The sequence below is a fragment of the Saccopteryx bilineata genome, chromosome 5, assembly GCF_036850765.1.
Source record: "Saccopteryx bilineata isolate mSacBil1 chromosome 5, mSacBil1_pri_phased_curated, whole genome shotgun sequence".
Taxonomy (NCBI): domain Eukaryota; kingdom Metazoa; phylum Chordata; class Mammalia; order Chiroptera; family Emballonuridae; genus Saccopteryx; species Saccopteryx bilineata.
The window spans coordinates 45,151,461-45,177,575 of NC_089494.1; the positions used below are offsets into that span (position 1 = coordinate 45,151,461).

The window sequence follows — 26,115 nt, forward strand, 5'->3', positions numbered from 1 at the left end:
GAAATCCAGCTGGGCCAAATTAGTTTATACTTATAATTGTAGCACACTGGAGTGCTGAAGAATTTTTTATTTTTAATTGATTTCAGAAAGAGAGAGAGACAGAGAGAGAGAGGAACATTGAGCTGTTCCTATATGTGCCCTGATCAGGGATCAAACTGGCAACATTGCACTTCAAGGCAATACTTAACTGACTAAGCTATCTGGCCAGGGCCTGAAGAATTTTTAAAACATGCAATACCTGAGTGTTTAATCAGGAGCACTGACTTTTTTCCCCTTAAATTGTCAAACTTAAAAAAAATGACAACAGCCAACACAACAATAACCATCTGGTATGAATGAATAAAAATCATATCTATTTTTGGTCAGATATTTTTTGGTGTGTTGCAGAATTTTAGTAATTAGTTTATGTGAGCCATGAGATGAAAAACATTGAAAATCACTGTTCTATGGCCCTATGAGGTAGCCAATGTGTATATGCCAAATGGTACCACATAAATGTGGGCATTTAACATTTTCTAAGTCATAAATATTCAGAAATACTATATAAGCTACATTTAAGATCTTTCAAAGAACACTAAAATATTTCATGGCATGTTAGATCAATTTTCCGAAGTAAGCAACTGCATACTTTGCCTTTAGCTCAAAAGCCAGACATCTGAATGATTGGAAATACACCAGAGACTTTATAAACATAATACTAACATTTACTACGGTATAAAACCTCAGATTAAAAGCTATCACTGTAAAATCTACTCATTTCCTGCTCTGCCATAAGTAAAAGGGGAGAATTAAAAGGGTTTAATTTAGAATTTGCAATTAAAAATATTTGTGACAGCAGTAATAACACAAGCTAATTAACAAATGCTACTATTTAATGATAAATATTAGCTTGGTACAATGACAAAATGGACACAGGTGACAATTAAAACTGGTGGGCATATTTTTAACTAGACTGCACAAAACTAATTAATTTCACATAGATTTGTTCTTGCTCCAAGGCAATAATGGGCATAGTTCTTTCATATTATACTATAGAAACTTTGCAAACCGCTAAGAACATGAACCTTAAAAGGATGTAGTTCATAGCAGAGGCTATGTCAAAGCTAATGCATATACTAAAGAATTTTAAAGTATTAATGTTCAATTAAATATGCATATTTACATTTTAGGTATTTTAGGTATTATACTAGAATTTTACAGGGCCATATAAAAATTAAAGTATATTCTCTATTTGGTTTAAACCTGCAGTGCCCACTTACATAACCTCCCAAATTTCATTATTTCTATAAAATTCAGTCCTATCTGCCTTATGTAAATTAATCCAATTGCTTTCTTGAATCTGCTACACATATAAATTACATATAAACATACATTTTGGCTTCTGTCAATTATACACTTATAATTATCAGTATGCAATGCTTGAGTTTGTCTTCTTTTTCCATGTATAAGATGTTTTTAATTATATTCTATAACCTTTAGTATTAGCTAGATAAGTTACTCTAAGATTCAAGGTCTGTATACTGTCCATAGCTGTTAACAATACAGGAAGAAGTCTATAAAAATATTTATTGATTTTTAACCTAACTCCTACTACAAAGTAGAAAAAGACTTTTCTAAGAGATGGTGGTTTCCAAAATTGAAACCACCATCAAGTAACTTTATTTTCTCATTTATAATAATAGAAAATATCAGGCATCTATCCACCACAGGACTAAAACATTTTATGCTGTAAAGCATTGTAAACCTGTGATATTAAAAGAGTTCGTATTATAATTTCTTTACCTATTCATTATATTCATATTAATCTCAACATCACTATTTTATAAAGCTAAAATATATTTTATAAAATTTTATAATGTAAGTCATATATGCACATACACAAAGTATATAGTTTCAGCATAAATCTACTCTTGAAATTTTAAATATGGAAAAGACCTATAAATTGTTTTCTGCTGGAGCTAGTCTAAAACCAGACTCTAGAGCAGGGGTCTCAAACTTAACTCAGCATGTGGGCCGCAGAGCAAGATCACAGCCATTCGGCGGGCTGCACTAGGTCTACAAAAGGCAACTGTTACGCAACACTTTTCTCACTGCAGTTGAAAACAAAAAAAAAAAATCAGTACAACAAGCACAATCGTACATACAGTTTACTCAGTGTCACAAAACGACCAGAAACTGTAGTTCGCATCACAACTGCTGTTAACTAAGCTAATATCTAGCTAGGATGCTAGAGAAATGAAAAATACAAGTAGGCTCCTAGGCTTACTTAATTTTATCCAAAATATTTTGAACTTCGTGGATTAGTCTGCGGGCCGCACAAAATTGTTCGGTGGGCCGCATGCGGCCCACAGGCTGCGTGTTTGAGACCCCTGCTCTAGAGCACAGAACCTATGCAGAACTCAGAAAGGCATGGTATAGTGAGGCCTTCATTTTTACACTGCTTCAAGATTCCTGCTATTGGCTCAGGTCTGGAAAAGGTAAAACCTCTTGTTAAATTTTCTATTTCATATATTATAATAAACCAGTACTATATTCCTGAGTTCTAATCATGAATTTTTTCTTAACAACACTGTATCAATAAATCATAATTTCTAAAAATCATAAATGTACATGGTTAAAAATGTATTATCATTTTAAGTTCATTTACCGCAAACTCATTTTATTTATGTTTCTAAAATACTCCTTTAAATATAAATTCTTATATTTCTTTATTTGTATTCTTTAAATACCTTTCTCAAAATCAATCAATTCACCAGAACCACATAGATTATTTCCCATTCTATTTAACCTTACATAGAAAAATATTCATTTATTTGTAAAATATTTAAATCTTGTTAGAAAAAAAAATTATCCTTTCCATATTAAATACTGATGTCAGTGAATTTAATAAAAGTATTTCTGCATGTAATGTCCTTACTGAAGTTGCTAGTTTATGGTAATCTCCATAAAGTCAAATGTAGCATCAGGACAGAAAGATTATGATAGAAGATTAAAATGTAATTGCTCAAAAATATATAAATAGAAAAAACCTTATAACTTCACTAAAAAAGTAAAACTGACTATATATCACATTTCATTTTTTATCCAGCAGGAAAAAAAATACAAAAGTATATTTCTCCAAACCATTATTGCAACTACTGAATTCCTTCACTCTTGCTTTCTTCCAATTCTATCTTAACTTATCACACAATTGGAAACCTAGCATATGCCTGAAAGATGAAACAACAGAAACAAATCCATAGGTTAATATGTAGATTTGAAACAACAACTATCAGATCAAAAATACCAACTACCTTTGTCCTCTCCTTTTCTTTTGGATCCCTGGAAAGTAATAAGGCTTGCTAGTTGTCCAACTATTTAACGTTTCTTTCAAATATTTAACATTATGTAACAGCAAAAAAACAAACAAACAAAAAACAACTATCTCAACAAGGGCTACCATTAAAAATTTATTATTATGGAAGTTTTCAATATATACAATTAGCTCAGTGGTAGAGCATCGGCCTGGCGTGCGGAAGTCCCGGGTTCGATTCCCGGCCAGGGCACACAGGAGAAGCGCCCATTTGCTTCTCCACCCCTCCCCCTCTCCTTCCTCTCTGTCTCTCTCTTCCCCTCCAGCAGCCAAGGCTCCATTGGAGCAAAGTTGGCCCGGGCGCTGAGGATGGCTCTGTGGCCTCTGCCTCAGGTGCTAGAATGGCTCTGATTGCGGCAGAGCGACGCCCCAGATGGGCAGAGCATTGCCCCCTGGTGGGCGTGCCGGGTGGATCCTGGTCGGGTGCATGCGGGAGTGTCTGACTGCCTCCCCGTTTCCAGCTTCAGAAAAATACAAAAAAAAAAAAAAAAAAGCAAAAACAAAGAATATAAACACCCATGTTCCTAACCTTTAGCTTCAATAATTACCAACATATATTAATAATCACACACAGAACTCCCAGCCACACTTTACTGAATTATCTTAAAGCAAATCCCAGACACTGTGGTAAGTGACTATAAGATATTGCCCTATGTTTTTTTAAAGCAAAAAATCTTCTTTCCTGCCCTCATCTTTTCCTTATCTCATTTTCCAGTGGTATGAGATGCCTAACCTTTTTAAAATGTAGATGATTAAACAATTTCTGTAAGTTTCACAGAATTCTGTGAAAAATGAAAGTATTAATGCTTTTAATTTTCTTCAAAAAATGAAATAACTTAGACTTATATATGAAAGATATTTCTTTTTCTGACCAACTTTTGTATAATTCTTACCATCTTCATTTAAAAATAGTTTGTTGAATCTTAATCCACTTGGCTCTTTACCAACATATCGATGCACATACTCTGTTCCAAGGTCATTAACAGCAATGGCATATTTCAAAGGTTTTACACAAGACTGAAGACAAAATGGAACTTTGGTATCTCCAATAGAATGCCTATTTAAAAACAGATTAACAATAATTAAGATAAACTGGAAAAAAAGTAATTGAATTACTGGAATTGTTATTTTACATGTTATTTCTAATTTACAAATGTATCTCCATAATTCAACACGTTTACTTAGATATTAAAAAAGAAATATAAGTATGTTTATTTTAGGAGGAATAGTGCAAATAAAAGCAAAAGCTTAAAAGTATTCTGGTAATAAAATAATTAAGAATTAGACAGGTAATGTAAAAATTTTCCTCTGGGCAAGAGGAAAATATCCTCCTCCTTACTCCTACCTGTATTTTAATCATAAAATGAACTAACCCTTTAGAAATTAGTCACCATTTTATTACAGCCTTAATCATGGCTAAGCCATGGTTAATTTTTAAACAGAGCATAATTTAGTTTTAATACCATTCTCCGAGACCCTATCTATAAATGCCTCACCTTGTCAACCATAGCTACTTAAAATTCCAGCCTCATTATATTAAATGGCATCCAGGATTGCTGGCATTAATGGTAATCACTATCACCATGTAGATAAACAACAGAACAAAAAGCTAGTTTCATGTTACTAAATTGCAATGCACATAAAGTAAAGAATACAGAAAAATCCTCATTGACTCCATTATAATGTAAGCTTCACAAGAAAAGAATTTTTTGGCTCTTTGAATGGCTCAAGTATCCCAGATGCCCTCAATAAATACCTCGACATATTATAGCCACTCATTCATTCAGAATGAAACTCATTCACGGTGAAACTAAGCACTACTAATAACTCCTGGACAAACAGGTTAACAGAAAAAGATGTCAGAGGGTAAAGAGATATTAGAGAACCACCTCACTTGTGGTTCTCTAATATTATGGAAGATAAATACACACGTATATATGACAAAAGTGTATTATTTTTCCTAACATATTTCTAAATAATTTCTAATTCAGACTATAACTTCAACTTGACCATCATTCTAAAACCTGACAAAAGCCTGTCCTCCTAACTTTGAATTTAAAAATACATATATTCTAGTCCAAAGTCAACTTTTAAAATTATCTCTATAAAAAAACTAAACTAAAAGAATCATCTCTACAACACACAAAGAACGTTTAAGAGAAAATAATCATTGCCTGATAATTTTCTCCAAATATAAAAATTTCCATTACATGATAAACCATTTCCTCCAAATACTATTAGGAACATCACTATTCACTGGAATGTGTTCCTGAAGGATAAAACCACATCTTCTCATGTAAGTGTCCTTTCAGAGCATTCAACATTTAATTCAATACACAATGAGTGTTTAGTACATTTTACAGGCCCAGATGAAGATAAAGGTCTATCATTATGACTAGATGTTAATGGATTTGAAATTAACAGACCTAAGTGATAGGTTCACCTCTTCTAGTAGTAAACAACCTCTTGGCCTCAGATTCCTTATCTGAAGAATGGATGAACTAAACCATACTTTTTTTTTTTTAACTATAAATACTTAAAGAAGGTAATTAGGAAGCCTGGCTGGTGGTGGCACAATGGGTAGAGCACTGATCTGGGGTGCTGAGGTCTCAGGTTCAAAACCCCAGGGTTGCTGGCTTGAGCAAGGGGTCATTGGCTCAGCTGGAGCCTTGCCCAGTCAAGGCACATGAGAAGCAATCAATGAACAACTAAAGTACTGTAACTATGAGTTGATATTTTTCATTTCTCCCTCTTCCTGTCTCAAAAAAGAGAAAAAAAGATAATTAGGAAAAATAAAAAGATCAAACAAGAATAAGGCACTTAAGAGATCAAAATTTAACAAATGGAAACAAAGGTTTTAATTGGAATATTATCTTAAAAAATAAACCTAAAATAAGGTAAAATGACTTGCAGTTTTAACAGAATTTAGGGTAAAATTACATGCATGCTATAAATTCATCAAGCTGTATATACTTGTATGTGAGCACTTCCCAAATTTGGCTTTCATAGATCCATAAAAAATGCTGTATGTTTTATAATTTACTTACTTTACAAATGACTGATGGTTTTCATTCATTTGAAATAAACTTACCTCTGTCCATCTACTGTACAAACAGATACACCCCATAAATCAGGACTGAACTTGGCTAGTTGAGGAATATAATCTGCAACCTAACCAAAATATTGAAAATTAACAGATATAACAATACAAGACAGTAATACTTTCCTCCACAAAAAAATTTCTCAATTTAGCTTCCATCAATGAACAGTTATTTTATAACACTCAGTGGCGTTGTAGTCTTTTATAACAATATTCATAAAAACTAAACACACACAGACTTGAGGAGTACAGATGAGATCTATGTGATTTCTCTCAGTCTCCATCATTCCCTATGTTTTTCAATGTATTCTCTGTTCCTAGAAAAGAACAAGGTCTAAAAGAGGAACCAGGGCTTGAATGTTTTTATTAAGGGAAAGATAGAGAATTTCTTTAATCAGGGTCATGCTGGCAGGAAATATCACACTATTACTATATGAAGAAGAAATTAAATAGCCCTTCATATTATTTAGAGGATTTTTTAAAACTGAAAACATTTTATTTAATGTTTGAAGATATATCCAGATATTCCAAATAGTTACTTTTTAATTAAAGATTTAAAAGTCATCTCAATCATTTGAAAATCTAAAAGAATTTGTAAACTTAAGATTTCTTTTTATCCAAAATAATAAGCAAATATTTAAAATATTTTAAAAGCACTTAACCCAATGGCTTCATATAGGTTAAATTTCTTAATTAGCAAAACACAAGAAAACTATACAATTTTACTCTCTATATCTCAAATTAAACTGAATTTATTAAGTGATTGGTTTAGAAAAATATTCACATTAAAAACATACCTTTCCTCCAGACTGCTTTTTAGCACTTTCATATAACTCATCGATATGAGAGGTAAAAGACATAAAGTCAGGAATGACAAACTTTCTTCTAAAGGCTTGTGTCAACAAAACAATGTTGCTTTGAACACATCTGTGAAACATGAGAAAAAGAAAAAAAGACTATATGATCTTCAAATATGAGTGGTTGGTAATAATATTAATTAGGAAAATATTCAAACAATTGATAAATATATCATTGATACAATAAACAATTCTATAAATTAAACTCTTTGTACATTATTTTCTTTCCTTTAAGCAGTCTTTCATGTAGTTGTCTATAAGTTGTTGAACAAGAAATAAATTAGATTGCCTAAGAATTATATCAAAGATTAAATAACAGAGCATTAGACCAGGTTAAGTATCAGGACCATCCAAAAACAAGTTTCTTAACCTACCAAAATTGACAGTCATATATAGTTGAGATCCTGTTTATTTTTCCATTAAATAACCTCAGACAGACAGGGGTGGGAAAAAGTAGGTTTACAGTTGTTCATAAGGAGAATAATACAATAATTACATAATAAAAAATAACACAAGAATAAGCTGTGTTTCGCATACTCACAACTGTAAATCTAATTTTGACAACCCCTGTATATCCCTCAATTCCTATAAAACTATTAGTAGTATTTCACAAAAAGCTAAACAGTTTGTATTTTAACACATTTTCCTGAATTAATTTTAAAAAAATTACACTTCTAAGCTAAATAACGGAAATAAAATCCGCTTTGTTTAGTCAATTTGTCTTTTAAATGACATACTTATTAAAATACTTGTAAAAGTAATAAATAAGAAAAATCATATATAACATAGTATAAATTACATTTATATTATTTGAATCAATAAAAATGTTTAATTACATTATTCTACTCACTGTAAGATAGGTAATACAGTAGATAAAAATGTTTCATTGCTTACAACTATCTAAAAGTTATGGTAAATCATGTGACTGGAGGGAACAACATCTAAGGATTTTAACTAATATTCTGCTTTGTTCTAAGAAGAATTTAAGCCAGAAAAATCAATATATTAATGTAACCTTAAAGAAGGTTACAGCCAACCATGTCCTCTAGACCCATCTTCTTTAAAGTCTCCGTTATATATAGTTGAAGTATTAAAGTCAAACTATTAATTATGGGAAGTCATTTATGCAACTGATTCCTCACAGATAAATGATGTGACACTGTATTGACAGCTTCTTTGGGGGAAAAGAAAAAAATTCAAATTGCAATAAAAAAATACTCTTTCAAGTACTATTCATTCTGTTTAATCCTCAAAACATAAATACTTTGATTAGGATAATTTTCTCACTTTACAGATAAGGAAACTGTAACTTGCAAGTAAATAACTTGGACTAATTATAAATGGAGAAATGAAGAAGTAGACACTCAGCATTTCATTTTTATCCCATGGTAAATGAGAAATTTTTATCTCAATATTTTAAGTTGTTCTAAATGAGACATCAAATTAAAATTAAAAGCAAAATTTAACATTTTAACTATTAATAAAAATTCAGAATGTAAACTCACTTGGTCAATATAAGAATAAAATAATTGCCCTGGCCAAAATAATTGTTGGCTCAGTGGTAGAGCGTTGGCCTGGCGTGTGTAAGACCCGGGCTCGATTCCCGGCCAGGGCACACAGGAGAAGCGCCCATCTGCTTCTCCACCACTCCCCCTCTCCTTCCTCTCTGTCTCATTCTTCCCCTCCCACAGCCAAGGCCCCATTGGAGCAAAGTTGGCCTGGGCGCTGAAGATGGCTCTGTGGCCTCTGCCTCAGGCGCTAGAATGGCTCTGGTCGCAACAGAGCGACGCCCCAGAGGGACAGAACATCGCCCCCTGGTGGGCATGCCGGGTGAATCCTGGTCGGGCGCATGTGGGAGTCTGTCTGACTGCCTCCCCGTTTCCAGCTTCAGAAAAATACAAAAAAAATAAAATAAAATAATTATTTAAAAGAAGTTGTTTTCAGTGTTAAAAATGTGCTCCAATCAAATTAGGACTAAATAATTATAGTCCTAATTTCCATTATTAACCTACAGAATAGAAATAATTGACACCCAAGATAATATGCATTTATTACTTCAATAAACTTTTATTATTTATTTATTCATTTTATAGAGGAGAGGGAGAGACAGAGAGAGAGAAGGGGGGGGGGGAGGAGCTGGAAGCATCAACTCCCATATGTGCCTTGACCAGGCAAGCCCAGGGTTTCGAACCAGCGACCTCAGCATTTCCAGGTCGGCTCTTTATCCACTACGCCACCACAGGTCAGGCCTACTTCAATAAACTTTGATGAACTGTTTTCTAATAAGCTTTGCAATGTTTATCTAAAAATATTTTTTGTCAATTAATATATATTTAATATATTTCAAATAGCAATTCAATTTGTAAATGAATTGCAAGAAAATATTCTGAAGAATACATTTCTCAGCAGAAAAAAAAGGCAATTTCTGATCTTAAACCACTATATCTGTATCAAATCAAATATATATCCTTATTTTTTAAGAAATTATACGTGAGAGGCCCTGGCCGGTTGGCTCAGCGGTGGAGCGACGGCCTGGCGTGCGGGGGACCCGGGTTCGATTTCTGGCCAGGGCACATAGGAGAAGCGCCCATTTGCTTCTCCACCCCCCCCCCCCCCCTCCTTCCTCTCTGTCTCTCTTCCCCTCCCGCAGCCAAGGCTCCATTGGAGCAAAGATGGCCCGGGCACTGGGGATGGCTCCTTGGCCGCTGCCCCAGGCGCTAGAGTGGCTCTGGTGCGGCAGAGCGACGCCCCGGCGGGACAGAGCATCGCCCCTGTGGGCGGGCGTGCCGGGTGGATCCCGGTCGGGCGCATGCAGGAGTCTGACTGTCTCTCCCCGTTTCCAGCTTCAGAAAAAAAAAAAAAAAAAAGAAAGAAAGAAAGAAATTATACGTGAGAGAATACAAGAACTGCCAAATAAATTTAAATTATTAACCTAACACTATTTAAAACTATTAGCACTTTTAAAAGGAGGCTTTATAATTAACAAAACTGTAGTCAGTGAAAGTAGGGTTTGGGGGTAGTTTTTTTTTCTGGCTCTACCAGAAGGTACTGATAAAGCTGTCACATCAGCAAGTCACATCTTTCTCATGCTTTATTCAATCTTCTCATTTGCAAACTGGGAATAATAGTCATTTCACTTTCCTTCTTTAACTTGTATTTATGATTAACAACTGTAATGTTTGTCCATATTTTACAAAATATCTTACATATAATTTTTCATTAGTAAAATAACCATAAATTACTAAAAAAAAAAAAATCAAAGCATTACATAAATGCAAAGACTATCATTCATTTTCCTCAAAAAGAAAAAGACCAAAAATTATGATCACATACAAAAACTAATACTCAGATGGTTAAAAATGCATGAATAAATACAGCATTCACTTTCAACACAAGTTTTCTACTTCTGTTACTTTTAAGGATTATTAATATTAAAAACAATTGACTATCAAGATGGGTACAGGCAATTTCCAACTTTCAAACAAATTATACTCCGAAAAGCATATTCAAGAATTCATTTTTCCATTTGAAAAAAATGTCATACATAATAAGTGTCTCTCAAATTACCCTCAAAAGCTAAATATATTAACCAACAAGGTATTTTAGGTAAAATATCAACACACTGACTTCAACAAAATCTAACCACCTTTATGAATTATTTCTCTGGGAAAATGAATTTCACTGTAACATCCCCTTCTCACTTGCATGGACATGAAATAGTGTTATTTTTGGCAACACTAACTAGAAAACCTATTTTGAAAACAGAAAAACTTCTCTGCAGCAATCACCTTTTCAGATGACCAGAAAAGGTTAATATTCAGAGGTTTTAAATCATCTCTTTCTAGGGATGGAAAGTGCAATCCTTATCCCTACAGACTATTCCACTACCTGTTTATATATACCACGAAGCATTTGTCAATTTGGGAACTGCTTATATTACAATTATCAATGTTTAAAGAATGGATTAATGTTTAAAATAACAGTAGTCATTATTTTTTATATAATTATGTATAGAAAATTTTATGATTACGTTCCTGGATTCATAATCAAGGTATTTAAATTACTTTTAATTTCAGATTTAAACACAGCAACATATTTATAAAGCACAAAAATTTTAAACCGTACTAAAAGAGTGAAATACTACTTTCACTTAAAATTCCAAAGCAATTCCTCATACTTATTATCAACAGATCTACCTACCATCTCTCTGACGTCTCATGCTCAGATAAGCCAAACTAACTCCCCAAAAGGCACCATAATCAAAAGTACTCTGCAGATAGCTCATGAACACTTAAGTAAAATAATCTTCACTGCATAGGTAGGATTGCAAATCATTCTTAACTAGAAATGATTTCCCTTTCTTCATGAAGAAAGAGGTTCTAAAGACTCCAAATTCCTAACACCAATTCCACCATGGACCTAAAACCTATACTTTGCTGGGCTTCACAGCATGCCAGGAAACTTTGAAGGGCCTCAGTTAAATATACCTTCAGATGACTTAAAACTCGAGGATATTCCCGGGATATATCTAGAACAAATCATCCAGTCCCAAAAGAAAATAAAAGGGAAAACAAATAAAAATACATATATACATAAAAATAACTTTTCAAGGTCAATGCTAGAAATCTTTGCGTCTATTTCAAACTAAGCCTACGATCTGAATAAAAGCCAGTATCTTATAGTAGTGTTTATAATTTTATACTGGTTTTCACTTTATTAGCAGTCTAACATACTATTTATCTCTTTGGGATCCATTATAAAACATGCTGTCCATTAAGTAATCAGACTAGTAGGAACACATTAATGAACATGTATAATAAGATACATAATAAGAAAGCAAATATAGAAAAGTAAAAAAGAAATATTATCAATCAACCAAATCAGGAAATTAACCTCCAAAGTTATCTTTAGTTTTTAAATATACTATTTGAGAAAAATGAAAATAGTCAAAAGCCTATATATTAATACATCTGAGGAGAGGAAAGAAGCAGATAATGAAGAATTGTAAATGTAGGGAATACAGGCTGTCTGAAGCCTTCTCATTTTATGCTGTCATCTATATCACCTTGTAGGAAAAAAAAAAGAGACCATCCTGAGAAAGCCTGCAAGAAATTCAGATGAAGTAGAGGTAAATTAAAGCCATTACAGGACAGGGTATGCTCTATTTTATGTACACCGGAAACATTTGTCCTTACATTGCCTTAGAGCAGTTTCAAAGAAAGTATACAATAGCCCCAATGTATCAGAGAACCATAATGTGCACCATGTTCTTCAAACAATTGATTTTTATAAATCCCCCCATTTTGTTTCAGTTACACAGGAAGCACTGGCTTTAGATTGTTTTAAAATAAAAATCACCATATAGCATAGCAATCACCATTAAATGTTTGGCAGAAATTTTTACTTTTTAAAAAGATCTTTGTCTAGCATGACACCATCTGATGTTGTTTGAAGAGTTAATCTTAACATATCCATACACTCTTTCAACCTGGGATCAGACGTTCGCAATCCTGTAGATTTGAGTGCCTGTTTTTGAAAAAATAAGAGTTTGTAAATATATAGTGCAAAAAATGTATATGCTTATTCCAACTACAAGTTTTTACTCCTGTACATAAAAACTACTCAGGACCTGAATATGTATATGGCATTTTAGTGCCACTATTACCCACTTTCTGGACAAGTTTCTCATTCTTTCTTTCCTTTTCTTTCACTGATTACCTTGAAATGAGCATAATAAAAATTTGAAAACATAATAAGAGAAATAGTGTCAGTGAAACTATATGTCAAATGGCCTTTAAGACTACATTTCAGTATTTCTGTATTATTGATTCAGTACTACTGATCTTTAAAAAGTTTGAGATAGAAAAATATAAAAACTTACTGTAATAAATTTATGAACAGGTATTTTCTCTTGTCCCTCTGCAATTGTATAGAACAGCAAATCTTCCAAGCTAGGTAACAGACCCTGTTTTATTTTACTAAAAGGGGGAAAAGAAGATGAAATTAATCTTTGTGAGAACATTCTAATGGATTTGAGCTATATCTATTATTAAATAATCACTGAACCAGACTACAGCTGAACTGATCTATTTATAAAGGCATCTGTCATACTAAATGCTGATTTATCAAAATCAAACCAATATTACTGAAACCAGACTTAAAAACAAGTAAATAATAACTCATTAGTGAATACAGATCTTTAACCTCAAGTTTTAAAAACTTGATTATCATTTCTAGTTGTGCTAATGCCTAGCCACTTGTCATAGTGATACCTTCCTGTCACCCAATATTAATTAGAGCTCAGCAAATATTCAGTTAAGAGTCAACACTTTGTTGTTGTTGTTGTTTTAAATATGATGACTACATCTACATATTGTTTAAATAGTTAACCTGATGGTAAAATCTGGGGAAGACAGCAATTAAGTATTAGACAGTAAAGATTAGTACACAAATTCTTAAATCCTGGCTATAATACTTTAACTGAGTCACCTTGTGTAAATTGTTGTTTCTGTGACTCAGTTTCCTCATCTGAGAGAGATAGCACTTGCCTCACAGGGTTATTGTGAGGATCAGTTGACTCATACATTCAATACCTTTAGAACACTGCCTAAAAGAGAGCACTCAATTGATGGTAGCTATGGTTACTATTTCTAAAGTGTTCTAGGCTCACATATGATGAAACGCCACAAATCAGAAAGAATGTTAGAATAAAAATTTTTATCATAAAGTGCAATAAAATCTAAACTAATAACATTATTCTATTCTATAGGATGCTATGATTAAACAAACTTTTAAACAAGGAATTTTTTCCTATCTATTGAAAAGCTTTCAAGTGACAAACTACAATGAAGCTATTAAATGTCTTTTTTTCACCAAGACTGAAATAAACAAATTTCATTATTCTGTCCAATACTGTCATAAGCATTACAGTGATGTTATAAGGACTACAGATCTATAGCAGATTAGTCTGTTCCTCATCCATCACTACTTATTAAAATAGGGGGAGTATATACATTTGTCCATATACATATATGTGTGTACATATACAATAGTCTGGAAAGAACTTTACCTGTATTTCAATAAACAGAGAAAATCAGAGAGAAAGGAAGGAGGGAATAATTGTTTTCTTAAACTCAGACTTTAACATTAAGTCATTTAGCCTGACTGGGCGGTGGCGCAGTGGATAGAGTGTCGGACTGGGATGCAGAAGAACCAGGTTCGAGACCCCGAGGTCGCCAGCTTGAACGAGGGCTCATCTGGTTTGAGCAAAAGCTCACCAGCTTGGACCCAAGGTCGCTGGCTCGAGCAAGGTGTTACTCGGTCTGCTTAAGGCCCGTGGTCAAGGCATGTATGAGAAGGCAATCAATGAACAATTAAGGTGTTGCAATGCGCAACGAAAAACTAATGATTGATGCTTCTCATCTCTCCGTTCCTGTGTGTCTGTCCCTGTCTATCCCTCTTTCTGACTCTCTCTCTCTGTCTCTGTAAAAAAAAAAAAAAAAAAAAAAGGAAAAAGAAAAAAACAACATTAAGTCATTTATGGACTAGCCATTGGTATAATATATATTACTGTTATAAGATACAATTTTTCTTGGTCTTATCCTGACCTAAAACCACTATAGCGTTCAACAATACTAATGACATTAAATAGCATTCAACAATACTAATAGAGAGAGAGAGAGAGAGAGAGAGAGAGTGTGTGTGTGTGTGTGTGTGTTTTAATTCAATTCAGTGAGGAGGGGAGGCGGAGAAAGACTCCTGCCAGTGCCCCAACCAGGATACACCCAGAAAGCGCACTGGGGGGGTATGCTCTGCCCATCTAGAACGTTGCTTCATTGCTCAGCAACTGAGCTCTTCTTAGTACCTGAGGCAGAGGCCAGGGAGCCATCCTCAGTGCCCAGGGCCAACTTGCTCCAACTGAGCCATGGCTGCAGAAGGGGAAGAGAGAGAGAAGCGAGAGTGGGAGGGGTGGAGAAGCAGATGGGTGCTTCTCCTGTGTGTCCTGACTGGGAATAGAACTTGGGACATCCACATGCTGGGCCAATGCTCTACCACTGAGCCAATGACTTAATATTTAAAGAAAAATTGAACCAGCTGTCAAAAAAAAAATATTAGTGAGAACACCAATTATTTACAGAAAATGGTTTGTCAAATCAACTTCAGATGGCAGTAGTTTATCACTTTAAAAAATTGCAGGATAAGCTTTCTACGTATTTATCACACCAGTAAATGGTATTTGCTCTGCCTAAAAGCTATGTAAGTAACACAAAATATATATACACTTCTTTAGTTTATGGTACATAGTACAAAAAAATTAAAGTGACCGTGTTATTGCCATAGTTAGCAAAAAAGGGTAAATATTTACTTGCTTTTGGAAGAGGCTAATTTTTATCCACAGGAGAGTTAAGTCGTCTTAAAAAATATTCTCACAAATGGTCAAAATTGATAAAAATGAAGTACTACCTCTCTTAGCATTTAAAAGCTCAGACTCTGATCTGAGAATGAGTTAGCTTCAACAATCTGGTCAACAAACAAATGTACAGATTACCCCCAAATTTTTCAAACAGGTAGAAATTACTCCTAAGATCTTTCTTGTCCCTTTTTCTCCCCAAATTGAATATGGCTCTGTGGCAACATTTTATAATAATGTATTTTGCTATTACAATTCAAAAGCTAGTAACTTAGTTTTCATTAACGATATAGTAACTAGAAAATCCTTGAGAGATATTCAAGTTTTACTGACAAAAAACAACAACAAAGGTTATAGCAGGCTTTCAAACCATAACATCAACAATTATAAAAGAAATCCTAGTGATCCCTCCAGATACCCTAGGGGAAAACATAAAATAGTTATGATACTCAGCAACTAAAATAGGACACACATAGATTAATAAATTCAAAGAAAAATCTTTGTTTCATACCTTTTTATTCCTTTCCGTTTCTTATTTCCTTTCCAATATCTGTAAGATCTGTTCACTATCACTTTGTTCATTCTTTTCCCTACTTTACCCTCACTAAATACCTGTCTAAAAACAAACAAATATTTTCTATTAAAAAAGAGAGAGCGAGAACCTGACCAGGTAGTGGCGCAGTGGATAGAGCACTAACCTGGGATGCTGAGGACCCAAGTTCAAAACCCCAAGGTCACTGGCTAGAGCATGGGATCATAGACATGACCATATGGTCACTGGCTTGAGACCAAAAGTTAATGGCTTGAAGCCCAAGATCACTGGCTCAGCTGAAGCCCCCTGGTCAAGGCACACATGAGAAAGCAATCAATGAACCAAGGTGCCGCAACTACGAGTTGATGCTTCTCGTCTCTCTCCCTGCCTGTTTGTCTGTCTCTCTCTCTCTTAAAAAAAATTTTTCCCCATGTATTCAACTGCCATCTATAACATATACAACATTGCTAGTCATTGCTTACAACCTAAAAAGGAAGCTGAACAAGTACATAAGGAGGAATTACCAGAAAACAACTATGAGATCCAATCACTAAAAATTATTTCACTGTGCACTAATAATACAGTCAAGTTCTTTTTAGAAGAGGTGGAATTTGAGCTAGATTTGAAAGATAGGAGCTAGACACACGGCAATGAACAGGGATTTCAGGCAAAGAAAATAGAACCACCAAAGCAAAGAAGGTAAGCATTCACTGGGTGTTTATAAAGAACAGCAAACAACTAGAACAGAGGATATATGAATTAAGATGCCTTTTTCTATCTAATGTTTTCAGGGTTAAAAGAAATCTATGTAAGACAACCAGTAAATAAGGAAACTACCCCCAAAACAATAATCTTTAAAAAAATATTTTGTTTTTAAATGTTTATCATTTTGCATTTAACAGAGTGACCCTACTGTTAGTAAATGTCCATCAATACCAGCAAATAGCAGATTAAACCCGTGAGGTTGAACGCTGAAGGTGGCAGACCATATATCATTATAAGTCTGACAAAGTGCCAAATCCTACTACTTATCCCCCAAGTCACTTTGTCTCAAGGCTAATTGTTGGTGGAATATAAAAACAAGATCTTACATCTTTTAAAGATTGACTGTCTGAAAAAAAAAAAAAAAGAACTTTGTTTTATCTTAAAACCCAGGTAATAAAGCAAAGTGATTAAACTGTCCCCAATTTACAAATAAGGACAGAGACTTAAAGTCAAGCAGCATGTCCAAGGTCACACAACTCTTTTTTTTTTTTTTTTTTGTGGAATAATAAAGGGCTTTATTGAGTACAGAGCACACACCCCGCCCAGCAAGGTTCCCTGGCCCCGAGGAAAGAAACATGGAGGCTAGGGAAGTTGCCTGTCACACAACTCTTGACTGAGCAGACCAGAATTAGTCCTAGAAAGTTGGTCCTTAGTTCCCAGTCCTAGATTCTTCCTGTTATGTAACAGACTTGGGGAAGCCCACATGATGGGTCTTACAAACCCAAAGACAAAAAGTAACCACATAGGGTAGCTGAACTAGAAGCAGGCCGTGGTAGGTAGTCACCCTAAGCCTACAGCTTCCTTGACAAAGACTAATCTTTACCTTTAAAATGTCATGATTAAATTTGTGTTCTGCTTGTTAAAGCTCCAACCTGTACAAAGCAAGGATGAGATTATATTGAATTAGGGCTGCTGTTCTAATTGGACTTGACTGAATTTTTAGAGAGCAATCCAAAATAAGCAGCACTCTTATCTATGGCTATGAGTCTTAGTTTTGTATCCCACCTATGTGTGAAATCATATAGTTCTTAGCTTTTTCTGATTTACTTATTTCATTCAGTATAATGTTCTCAAGGTCCACCCATGTTGTCATGACACTATGTCATCATTTCTTATGGCTGAGTAGTATTCCACTGTATATAAGTACCACATCTTCTTTATCCAATCCTCTATCAAGGGACACTTTGGTTGTTCCCACGTCTTGGCCATTGTGAATAATGCTGCGATGAACATGGGGATGCATGTGTCTTTACATACTAATACTAATGTTTTCAAGTTTTTGGGGTATATACCCAGTAAAGGGATTGATGGGTCATATGGTAGTTCTATTCTTAAGCAGTGTTACATACCAACCAGAGACACTTCCCAAATGGAGCCAAGACACATTAATATTTGCTTCTACTACACTGTAGGTGGTCAGAAAAATACCATGTACGGTAATCAGTCATATGCACTGTGTTTCATAATCAAAGCAATTTTATACCTGAGTAGATTCCAGGATAAAATCATACTAAGTATGTCTCTACCTGAAAGTTACTTACCTCACTTAGAGATATAATAATTATTTTTATAAATATGTAAGTTCACTAGGCTTTCTTAACCATTACTCAGAATAAAAAAGGACTTAAAAAGTGAAAAGACACAGACAAGCAACTCCTTGGTATATATGGTATATATAGGATTTAAAAATTGAACTCCTTAAAGTATGGCAATCCTACAATTAGACTTTGTCTCTACAGACATGATTTTTCTTTACTTCAATGCTAAAAGAAGGAAGTAGTATAGCTTTTTACTGATTTCAAGTAATTTTCTAAAACTCAAAGACACCCACAAGTATCTTCAACTAATTTCTTTTCTAGGTGACATTTATCTTTTCGAGACTAAAATAGTGTCCTACCCTGTTGCCCATATCTCCAATTACTTTCCCCTACAAATGCCTCACAAAAAAGGATTAAATTCAATTTGGTAGTCATAGCCTGAATTAGTTTGACTCTGAAGTAGACAGACCTCTTTGTAAAACAGGAAGCCTAAAAACAAGCTAAAACTCAAGGAGACTAAATTTCAGGATCTAACTCATGCTTTCAGAAAACTTCATCTAAATCAGCGGTTCTCAACCTGTGGGTCGCGACCCCGGCGGGGGTGGAACGACCAAAACGCAGGGGTCGCCTAAAGCCATCGGACCCACAGGTTGAGAACTGCTGATCTAAATATTAATTAGTAGCATGCAGTTTATATTTATTTATTTTTTTATTTTTTATTTTTTACAGAGACAGAGAGAGGGATAGACAGGGACAGGCAGGAACAGAGAGAGATGAGAAGCATCAATCATTAGTTTTTCGTTGCGACACTTTAGTTGTTCATTGATTGCTTTCTCGTATGTGCCTTGACTGCGGGCCTTCAGCAGACTGAGTAACCCCTTGCTCAAGCCAGCAACCTTGGTTCCAAGCTGGTGAGCTTTTTGCTCAAGCCAGATGAGCCCGAGCTCAAGCTGGCGACCTTGGGGTCTCGAACCTGGGCATCCCAGTCCGACGCTCTATCCACTGCGCCACCGCCTGGTCAGGCAGCATACAGTTTATTAATTACAAATTATGTACAGGTATATCAATGGCTAAATAGATATGTGGTTTAATGTAAACATTAGGTAATAAAAAATATTATGTTATGCCACTAAAACAAAACTAACACTGATAACTAATCAAAAATTTTAATATTGAGAAAATCACAAATAAAATGACTATACTTTTCAATTTTGAATTTAGCTTAAGTGAATTGCATATGTCTCACTTTTACAAATTAAGATCAAATACAGTATTAAAGAATCAAAACAGAATATGTCATCTATTTCAACATATCACTGAAGCTCACTAAAATCACATATATTTACACTTTCACTTTTAATATAGTATTTTTAAATTCTGGTTTAATTTAAAAAATATTTTTGAAATGCCATGACTTTGTATAGATGAGCAAACACAAAATTATTGCATATGGGTATGCAGTTTTTAACATACTACCACACTGCCCTGAAAAATAGCTAAATTAATTTATACTTCTACCAGCAATGTAAGAGAGTTCCACACTCTTTGCATCGCTTGATTTAACTTAACATCTGGCGGTCTGATAGGGTAAAAACAATCTCACCATTTTAATGGAATAGTTTCAATGTTGCACCCTGTATGAACCACCTATTTTCTTTTTTTTTTTTTTTTTTTTTTTAATTTTATTTATTCATTCTTAGAGAGGAGAGAGAGAGATAGATAGATAGGAGGGGGGAGGAGCCAGAAGCATCAACTCCCACATGTGCCTTGACCAGGCAAGCCCAGGGTTTCGAACCGGCGACCTCAGCATTTCCAGGTTGACGCTTCATCCACTGCGCCACCACAGGTCAGGCAAACCATCTATTTTCTAAAAAGCATACATGTACTGATATTTTCCCAGCTTAGTCCTTTCGTTATATTTTTTTCTTTCTAATTAAACAATAAATTGCTCATACAGAAATTAGCTTAAAATGCCCCCTCATCTCCACCTACCAATCCTTCCCAGGGACCCTAGAATATACACTTTTGGGATTTAGAAAGGATAACAGAATCAACTGGAGGCTTACCTCCCAAAATAAGAGAAACGTTTATTACATAATAGCAAAGTGGAAGGAATCAAAGGAGGAAAGCTACATCTGGATACCAATAAGTATAAGCCAAAACAGCATCTCATAGTTGTTGCTATAAGATGATTTCTTATTCAGAAGGCAATGAAAGTATAGATGAGCAAACAAAAGTATTGCATATGGGTATGCAGTTTTTAACATACTACCACATTGCCCTGCAAAATAGCTGAACTGAAGTTGGTTGAAGGAGATGTCATATCCTAAATGACAGGGATTCAAAGAGTACGACTATGGAAAAAAGATTAAGTACGTAACTTGTTTATGTATTTTACTTATTTTTTTTTAATTTTACTAATTTTTTTAAAGTGAGAGGAGGGGAGATAGAGATACAGACTCCCACATGCGTCTTGGCCGAGATCCACCAGGCAACCCCTGTCTGGGGCCAACGTTTTGCCTATCTTAGGCTATGCTCCCAAGCAACCTATTTTTAGCACCTGAGGCAGAGGCTCCACGGAGCCATCCTCAGCACCAAGGGTCAAGGAGCCCAAACTAATCGAGTCATGGCTACAGGAGAGGAGAGGGAGATAAAGAGCAGGGGGAAGGGGGAAGTAGATGGTCTCTTCTCCTGTGTTCCCTGACCAGAAATTGAACCTGGGACATCCACATCCCAGGCCAATGCTCTACCACTAAGCCAACCAGCCAGGGCATTGTAGATAACTTGTTTATAACCCACCACCTTCCAGAATAGATGATACGGTTAATAAAATATAAAGTTAGACCAAGGAAAGAAGGAAAAAAAATAACCAGCCATGTGAACTAATAAAATTGCTATGGTTTAAGTATTAAATATTCACATATTCACCCTGCGCTTACTGGTAAGCAGAGCAAAAAGGTAAACAGTGCAAATCACAGTTTCCTACAAGTACAATTTCTCAACAGAATTTTTTCCTAGAAACTAAAAAACAAAAAGAAGTTTCTCATGTGTGAGCCTAAAATTCAAAGGTCAATGTCCTTGTCAGGTTTTCAATAAACATAGCAATTTTATAATTTATTTATTTATTTGGGAGACAGAGAGCAAAAGAGTTGGACAGACAGGAAAAGAGTGACAGGAAGAGATGAGAAGCATCAATTCCTTGTTACAGCACCTTAGTGGTTCATTGATTGCTTTCTTCTATGTGCCTGGACCGGGGGAGGGGGGCAGCAACCTTGGGTTCAAGTCAGTGACCTTGTGCTTCAAGCCAGCGACGATGGGGTCATAGACATGACCACACGCTCAAGCCAGCGACCTCAGGGTTTCGAACATGGGTACTCTGCATCCCAGGCCGACAGTTATGTTATATTTAACGTATGCCAAATACTGTCCTATGGAAGCCCTTTACAAAATGTTAACTCATTTTTTCAACTGGCTATTTATTTTAATAATTCTCTATTAAACCTAGCAGTGGGTGCTGACAATCCAGGTGGCTTGTTGACTCAGGGATGACCTATGCTTTGAAAGCTGAGCATTAGAAAGGATAACAGAATCAACTGGAAGCTTGCCTCCCAGAATAAGAGAAATGTTTATTACATAATGGCAAAGTGGAAGAAGTCAAAGAAGGAAAACTACTTTTGGAAACCAGGTCATTCAGAAAATAGGATCTTTAACCAGATTAAACTTTTTTTTTCCCACAATCTTGAGGCCAGTGCTCTTCCCTTTATTTGTAAACTGAAGAGAGCTGGTGTTCACTCTTGAAATCCTTGAATGAAAGCTTTCAGGATTATCATATACAGGATAATCATTTTATTGTGTTTAATTTCATTGTACTTCACAGATGTTGCATTTTTTTACAAACTGAAAGCAAGACCCTCCACCAGCAAAAAGCTTACAACTTGCTTGTTATTGCAAGCCTCCCTTTATTACAGTGGTGTGAAAGCATATCCACAATATCTGCCAATCTAGCTATTATTCCAAACTTTGGTGACAAAAAAAGAAACTCCTTTTAACTAAGGTAAACAAGATAATGTTGTGGGCCATTAAAAACCCAGGGCATCTGAGCCAATATTCTTGAAGGATTCCCTGGCTTAGACTGATTTTCTTTGGGGGCTGGGAAGAGAGGACAGGACATCTTTTTATGTAGGGACTGTCAATAAGTATAATATAAGCCAAAACAGAGTTTCAAAGTTATTGCTATAAGATGATTTCTTATTCAGAAGGCAATGAAGGTACAAGCTTCTAGAAAACATGTAAATCTCAAAATTGGCACAACTTCCTATCTGAAAAAGGAAAAAAAGATGCACACTAGAGCCAGTGAAAGAGACACAGACTGGATGGAAGACATTTTCAATAGAAAGCAGTTTCTAACCTATTGTTTTAAGGACAATAATTAAATGCTAGAAATTTCATTTTGCAATTAACTTTGGACACAGGTATTTAAAACTAGTTATACACCTGGTAATCCAGATGATGATAAAATAAAAGTGAGTACCAAATGAGATTAAGTCCTAAAACATTAGAAAAGTAGATTTTTTTTTTTTTTTTTTTTGGTGGCAGAGACAGTCAGAGAGAGGGACAGACAGGGACAGACAGGAAGGGAGAGAGATGAGAAACATCAATTCTTCGTTGGGGCTCCTTAGCTGTTCATTGATTGATTTCTCATGTGCCTTGACGGGGGGAGGGGGGGCTACAGCAGATTGAGTAACCTCTTGCTCGAGTCAGTGACCTTGGACTCAAGTTGGCAACCTCGGGGTCTCAAACCTGGGTCCTCCGCATCCCAGTACAACGCTCTGTCCACTAAGCCACGGCCTGGTCAGGCCCGATTTTTTTTTTCTTTTTAAGAGAGGTAGATCTTTAACAAAAGTCCAGCTTTTTGGATTTTGAAGGAATTTGAGTCATCTAACTGAAGATCCACCCACTGTTCTAAAGGCCACTCAGAGCATATAATCATTACTGCAGTATATCACTAATTTTGCCCATCATAAAGTGATTTTTTAAAATAAATAACTTTTTCATTCTGGGAAAACAAGTTTAACTTGGAATGTTTAGAAGGTGCCAACTCCAATTACAGGAAACATTAAGCAGACCTGAAATTGAAAGTATTAAGAATCACACTTTCAATTGGACTTAAGGTACTAGGGAGCTAGATACGAAACATAAGTAAAAGGAAGGTAAAATAGGTCATATAATATCAATACAATATCAGAAAAATGGGATATAAAAAAATCAAACAGGTAAATTTGTAACCACATTGGGAAATAAAGATTGTGTCCATTTACATTACACAAGACAAAATATCCAGAAAATAACTGCTGCAAATTAAGAAAACCCAGTTTTGTTTTAAGACTGAACTGCTGTGTGGTATAGATGAGTTAATATCCTATCACTTTTTAAGTTAACCCGAATTTTTCACTTAGTGTGTTACCCATCGAACTTCATCTTCGGTATTCGGACTTTTATTTTCAAACACTCGCCCACCTCATGCAGGACATCAGGCCACAGCAGGGCAAATAGGTGGTCTGTACAGCGTGCCCCATCTTCTCGGCCACGTGACCTTTTTCCTCCTAATCTCGTTTCGGAAACATTGTTTCCGGTGCCCCAGATGGCTCTACACAGGCCTCCGGGAGCCACACTGCAACGTTAGGCTTCCAAAGAGACGGTGGCAGAGATCGAAGGAGGGCAGGCTGGGAGGTCATTCGAGCCCGGAAAAGTGACAGATCAGGAAGGCACAGGCTTTGCTCACCGCCTGACTTCTAAATGTCACTCGGTGGAGATAGTCATGTGGCATCACCCACGAAGTGCTGGGCAGGAGCCCAGGTGCTGCAGCCGGGAGCCAGGGCGTGGAACACGCGGCGTGGGCCAGGCAGCCGCAGCGCCAGGACCGGCGGCACCGCCCCGGCGGCCCGCGCCCGGGGCCAGGAAGGGAAGTGAGGGCCCGCAGAGGGGCAGGGGCGCGGGCGCGGCGGGGCCTGATCACGTGGCGCACACGCCGCAGGCCGCCCCGCATCTCTTTCTTTCTCTCTCTCGAACCTCCGCCTCCATCCCTCCCGCCAGCAGGCCCGCTCGCCCGGGCCCCGCGCGAGACGAGGCCGCCTCCGCCTCGCCGAGCCACTCACTTTTCGCCTGAGGCCACCAGCTCCTTGCCCTCGCTGCTGCCGAGCGCGTCGGTCTCCCCGGGGCCGTCCTTGGGGCCGGGCGCTGGCGGGGCCGCGGGCGGCGCCGCCCCTGCCTGCTGCTGCTGCTGCTGCGGCGCCCCCTTGCCCAGCTCCTGCAGAATCTCCGAGGGGGAACCGGACAGGCCCCGGGCGAGCTGCCCGGCCGGCCGGCCACCCCCGCCCCACCACGGGTAGAGGCGCGCGGCGGCCGCTGCGCCGGCGGCCTCCAGTCCCCCGCCCCGGACGCGCCGGCACAGCGTGGCGAGGGGCTGCGCCCGCCTCAGGGCCGCGCTGGCGGCGGCGGCGGCGGACGGCCGCAGGAGAAGCTCTCGCACCGTCGCCGAACCTCGAAGCCTCATCATGCCGTCTGGTCAGTCAGGGCGGACTCGACAGGAAGGATGCTCCAGGCGTGGGCAGCCGCTGTCCTAGCGGGACGCGTTCTTCCGCGGGAGAGAGAGAGGGCAAGTGAGGACAGGGGCTCCGACGTGGGTGTGGGTGTGGTTCGCTCCCGCAGCCGCCGCCGCCGCCGTTCCCCTCTCCACCGAGAGCTCCGCACTGAGACTGAAGTACAGGGGAGGGCCAGAGACATTCCGCGTTCGCCCTCCTGGGGGCGGGAAGACGCTGGAGGCCCGCCCATCTTGCCTGTTTCTACTGGTTCATATTCTAGACTTGTCTTCTGATTGGAGGCTGGGGCTGTCGAATTCCTCTGGGCGCTCGGAGCGCGAAGAGGCGGGCGGGGGACCGGCTGGGGGCGGGGAGAGGACTCGATCTGACGTGTGAGGCTGAGCTGCCAGGCGGGGCGTCAGGGGAGCCCCCTCTCCTCGCGCCTTACCAACCCGGTGACTGCCCGACTTGGGAACCCGGGTTTAGAAGCTTGTTATTTACGAAGCGGATGGACGCCTGGACTCTAGGACCTCAAACTGATGGGCAAGAGCCCGTGCAGCTGAGGGGCCGCTAGTCAGCGGGGCCGACGCGAGCTCGGCTGGTCCGAGCTTGCAGCGGGACCCCCGGCTGTGGCGTAAGGGCCTGTGGCGGTGCCTCTGAGGGCCGAGGTCCCGCGAAGGCAGCCCCAAGCATTCCTCGTTTCTCTCCCAAATGTTACATTTACTTGAAACTTTCCATGGTTGGCGACCAGCCAGATTTGAAGTGTTTTGGAAAAAATGAGCAAAATCCTTTCAGCTATGCGACTTAGCCAATGTGGAGCGTTGGAGTTGGGACGAGGGGGTAAGATGGGGAAGTTCCAATTACAGTTGCTTTCCTTTTATTGTTGTTGTTGAGAGAGAGAGAGAGAGAGAGAGAGAGACAGGGAGAGAGATGAGAAGCCTTGACTGGCAGTTGCGGCACGTTAGTTGCTCTGATTCTCATAG

At 37.3% G+C, this 26,115-nt stretch overlaps 1 protein-coding gene across 3 annotated transcripts in view; it reads right to left on the reverse strand.

Moving 5' to 3' along the window:
• The window catches only part of GLS (glutaminase), an 84,649-nt gene extending 59,241 nt beyond the window's left edge, over window positions 1-25,408 (reverse strand). The window contains exons 1-6 of one of the 3 annotated variants that reach the window (XM_066233187.1): window positions 24,710-25,397; window positions 13,191-13,287; window positions 12,714-12,835; window positions 7,250-7,379; window positions 6,444-6,523; window positions 4,246-4,409 (exon numbers count right to left, since the gene is read on the reverse strand). In XM_066233187.1, coding sequence (XP_066089284.1) covers window positions 4,246-4,409; window positions 6,444-6,523; window positions 7,250-7,379; window positions 12,714-12,835; window positions 13,191-13,287; window positions 24,710-25,110 — 994 coding nt within the window. In that variant the 5' untranslated portion in view covers window positions 25,111-25,397. Of the gene's footprint in view, window positions 1-4,245; window positions 4,410-6,443; window positions 6,524-7,249; window positions 7,380-12,713; window positions 12,836-13,190; window positions 13,288-24,709 lie in introns of all 3 variants that reach the window. The other 2 variants (XM_066233188.1, XM_066233189.1) reach the window with 2 other exon arrangements.
• Between the last annotated feature and the right edge of the window lie 707 nt (window positions 25,409-26,115).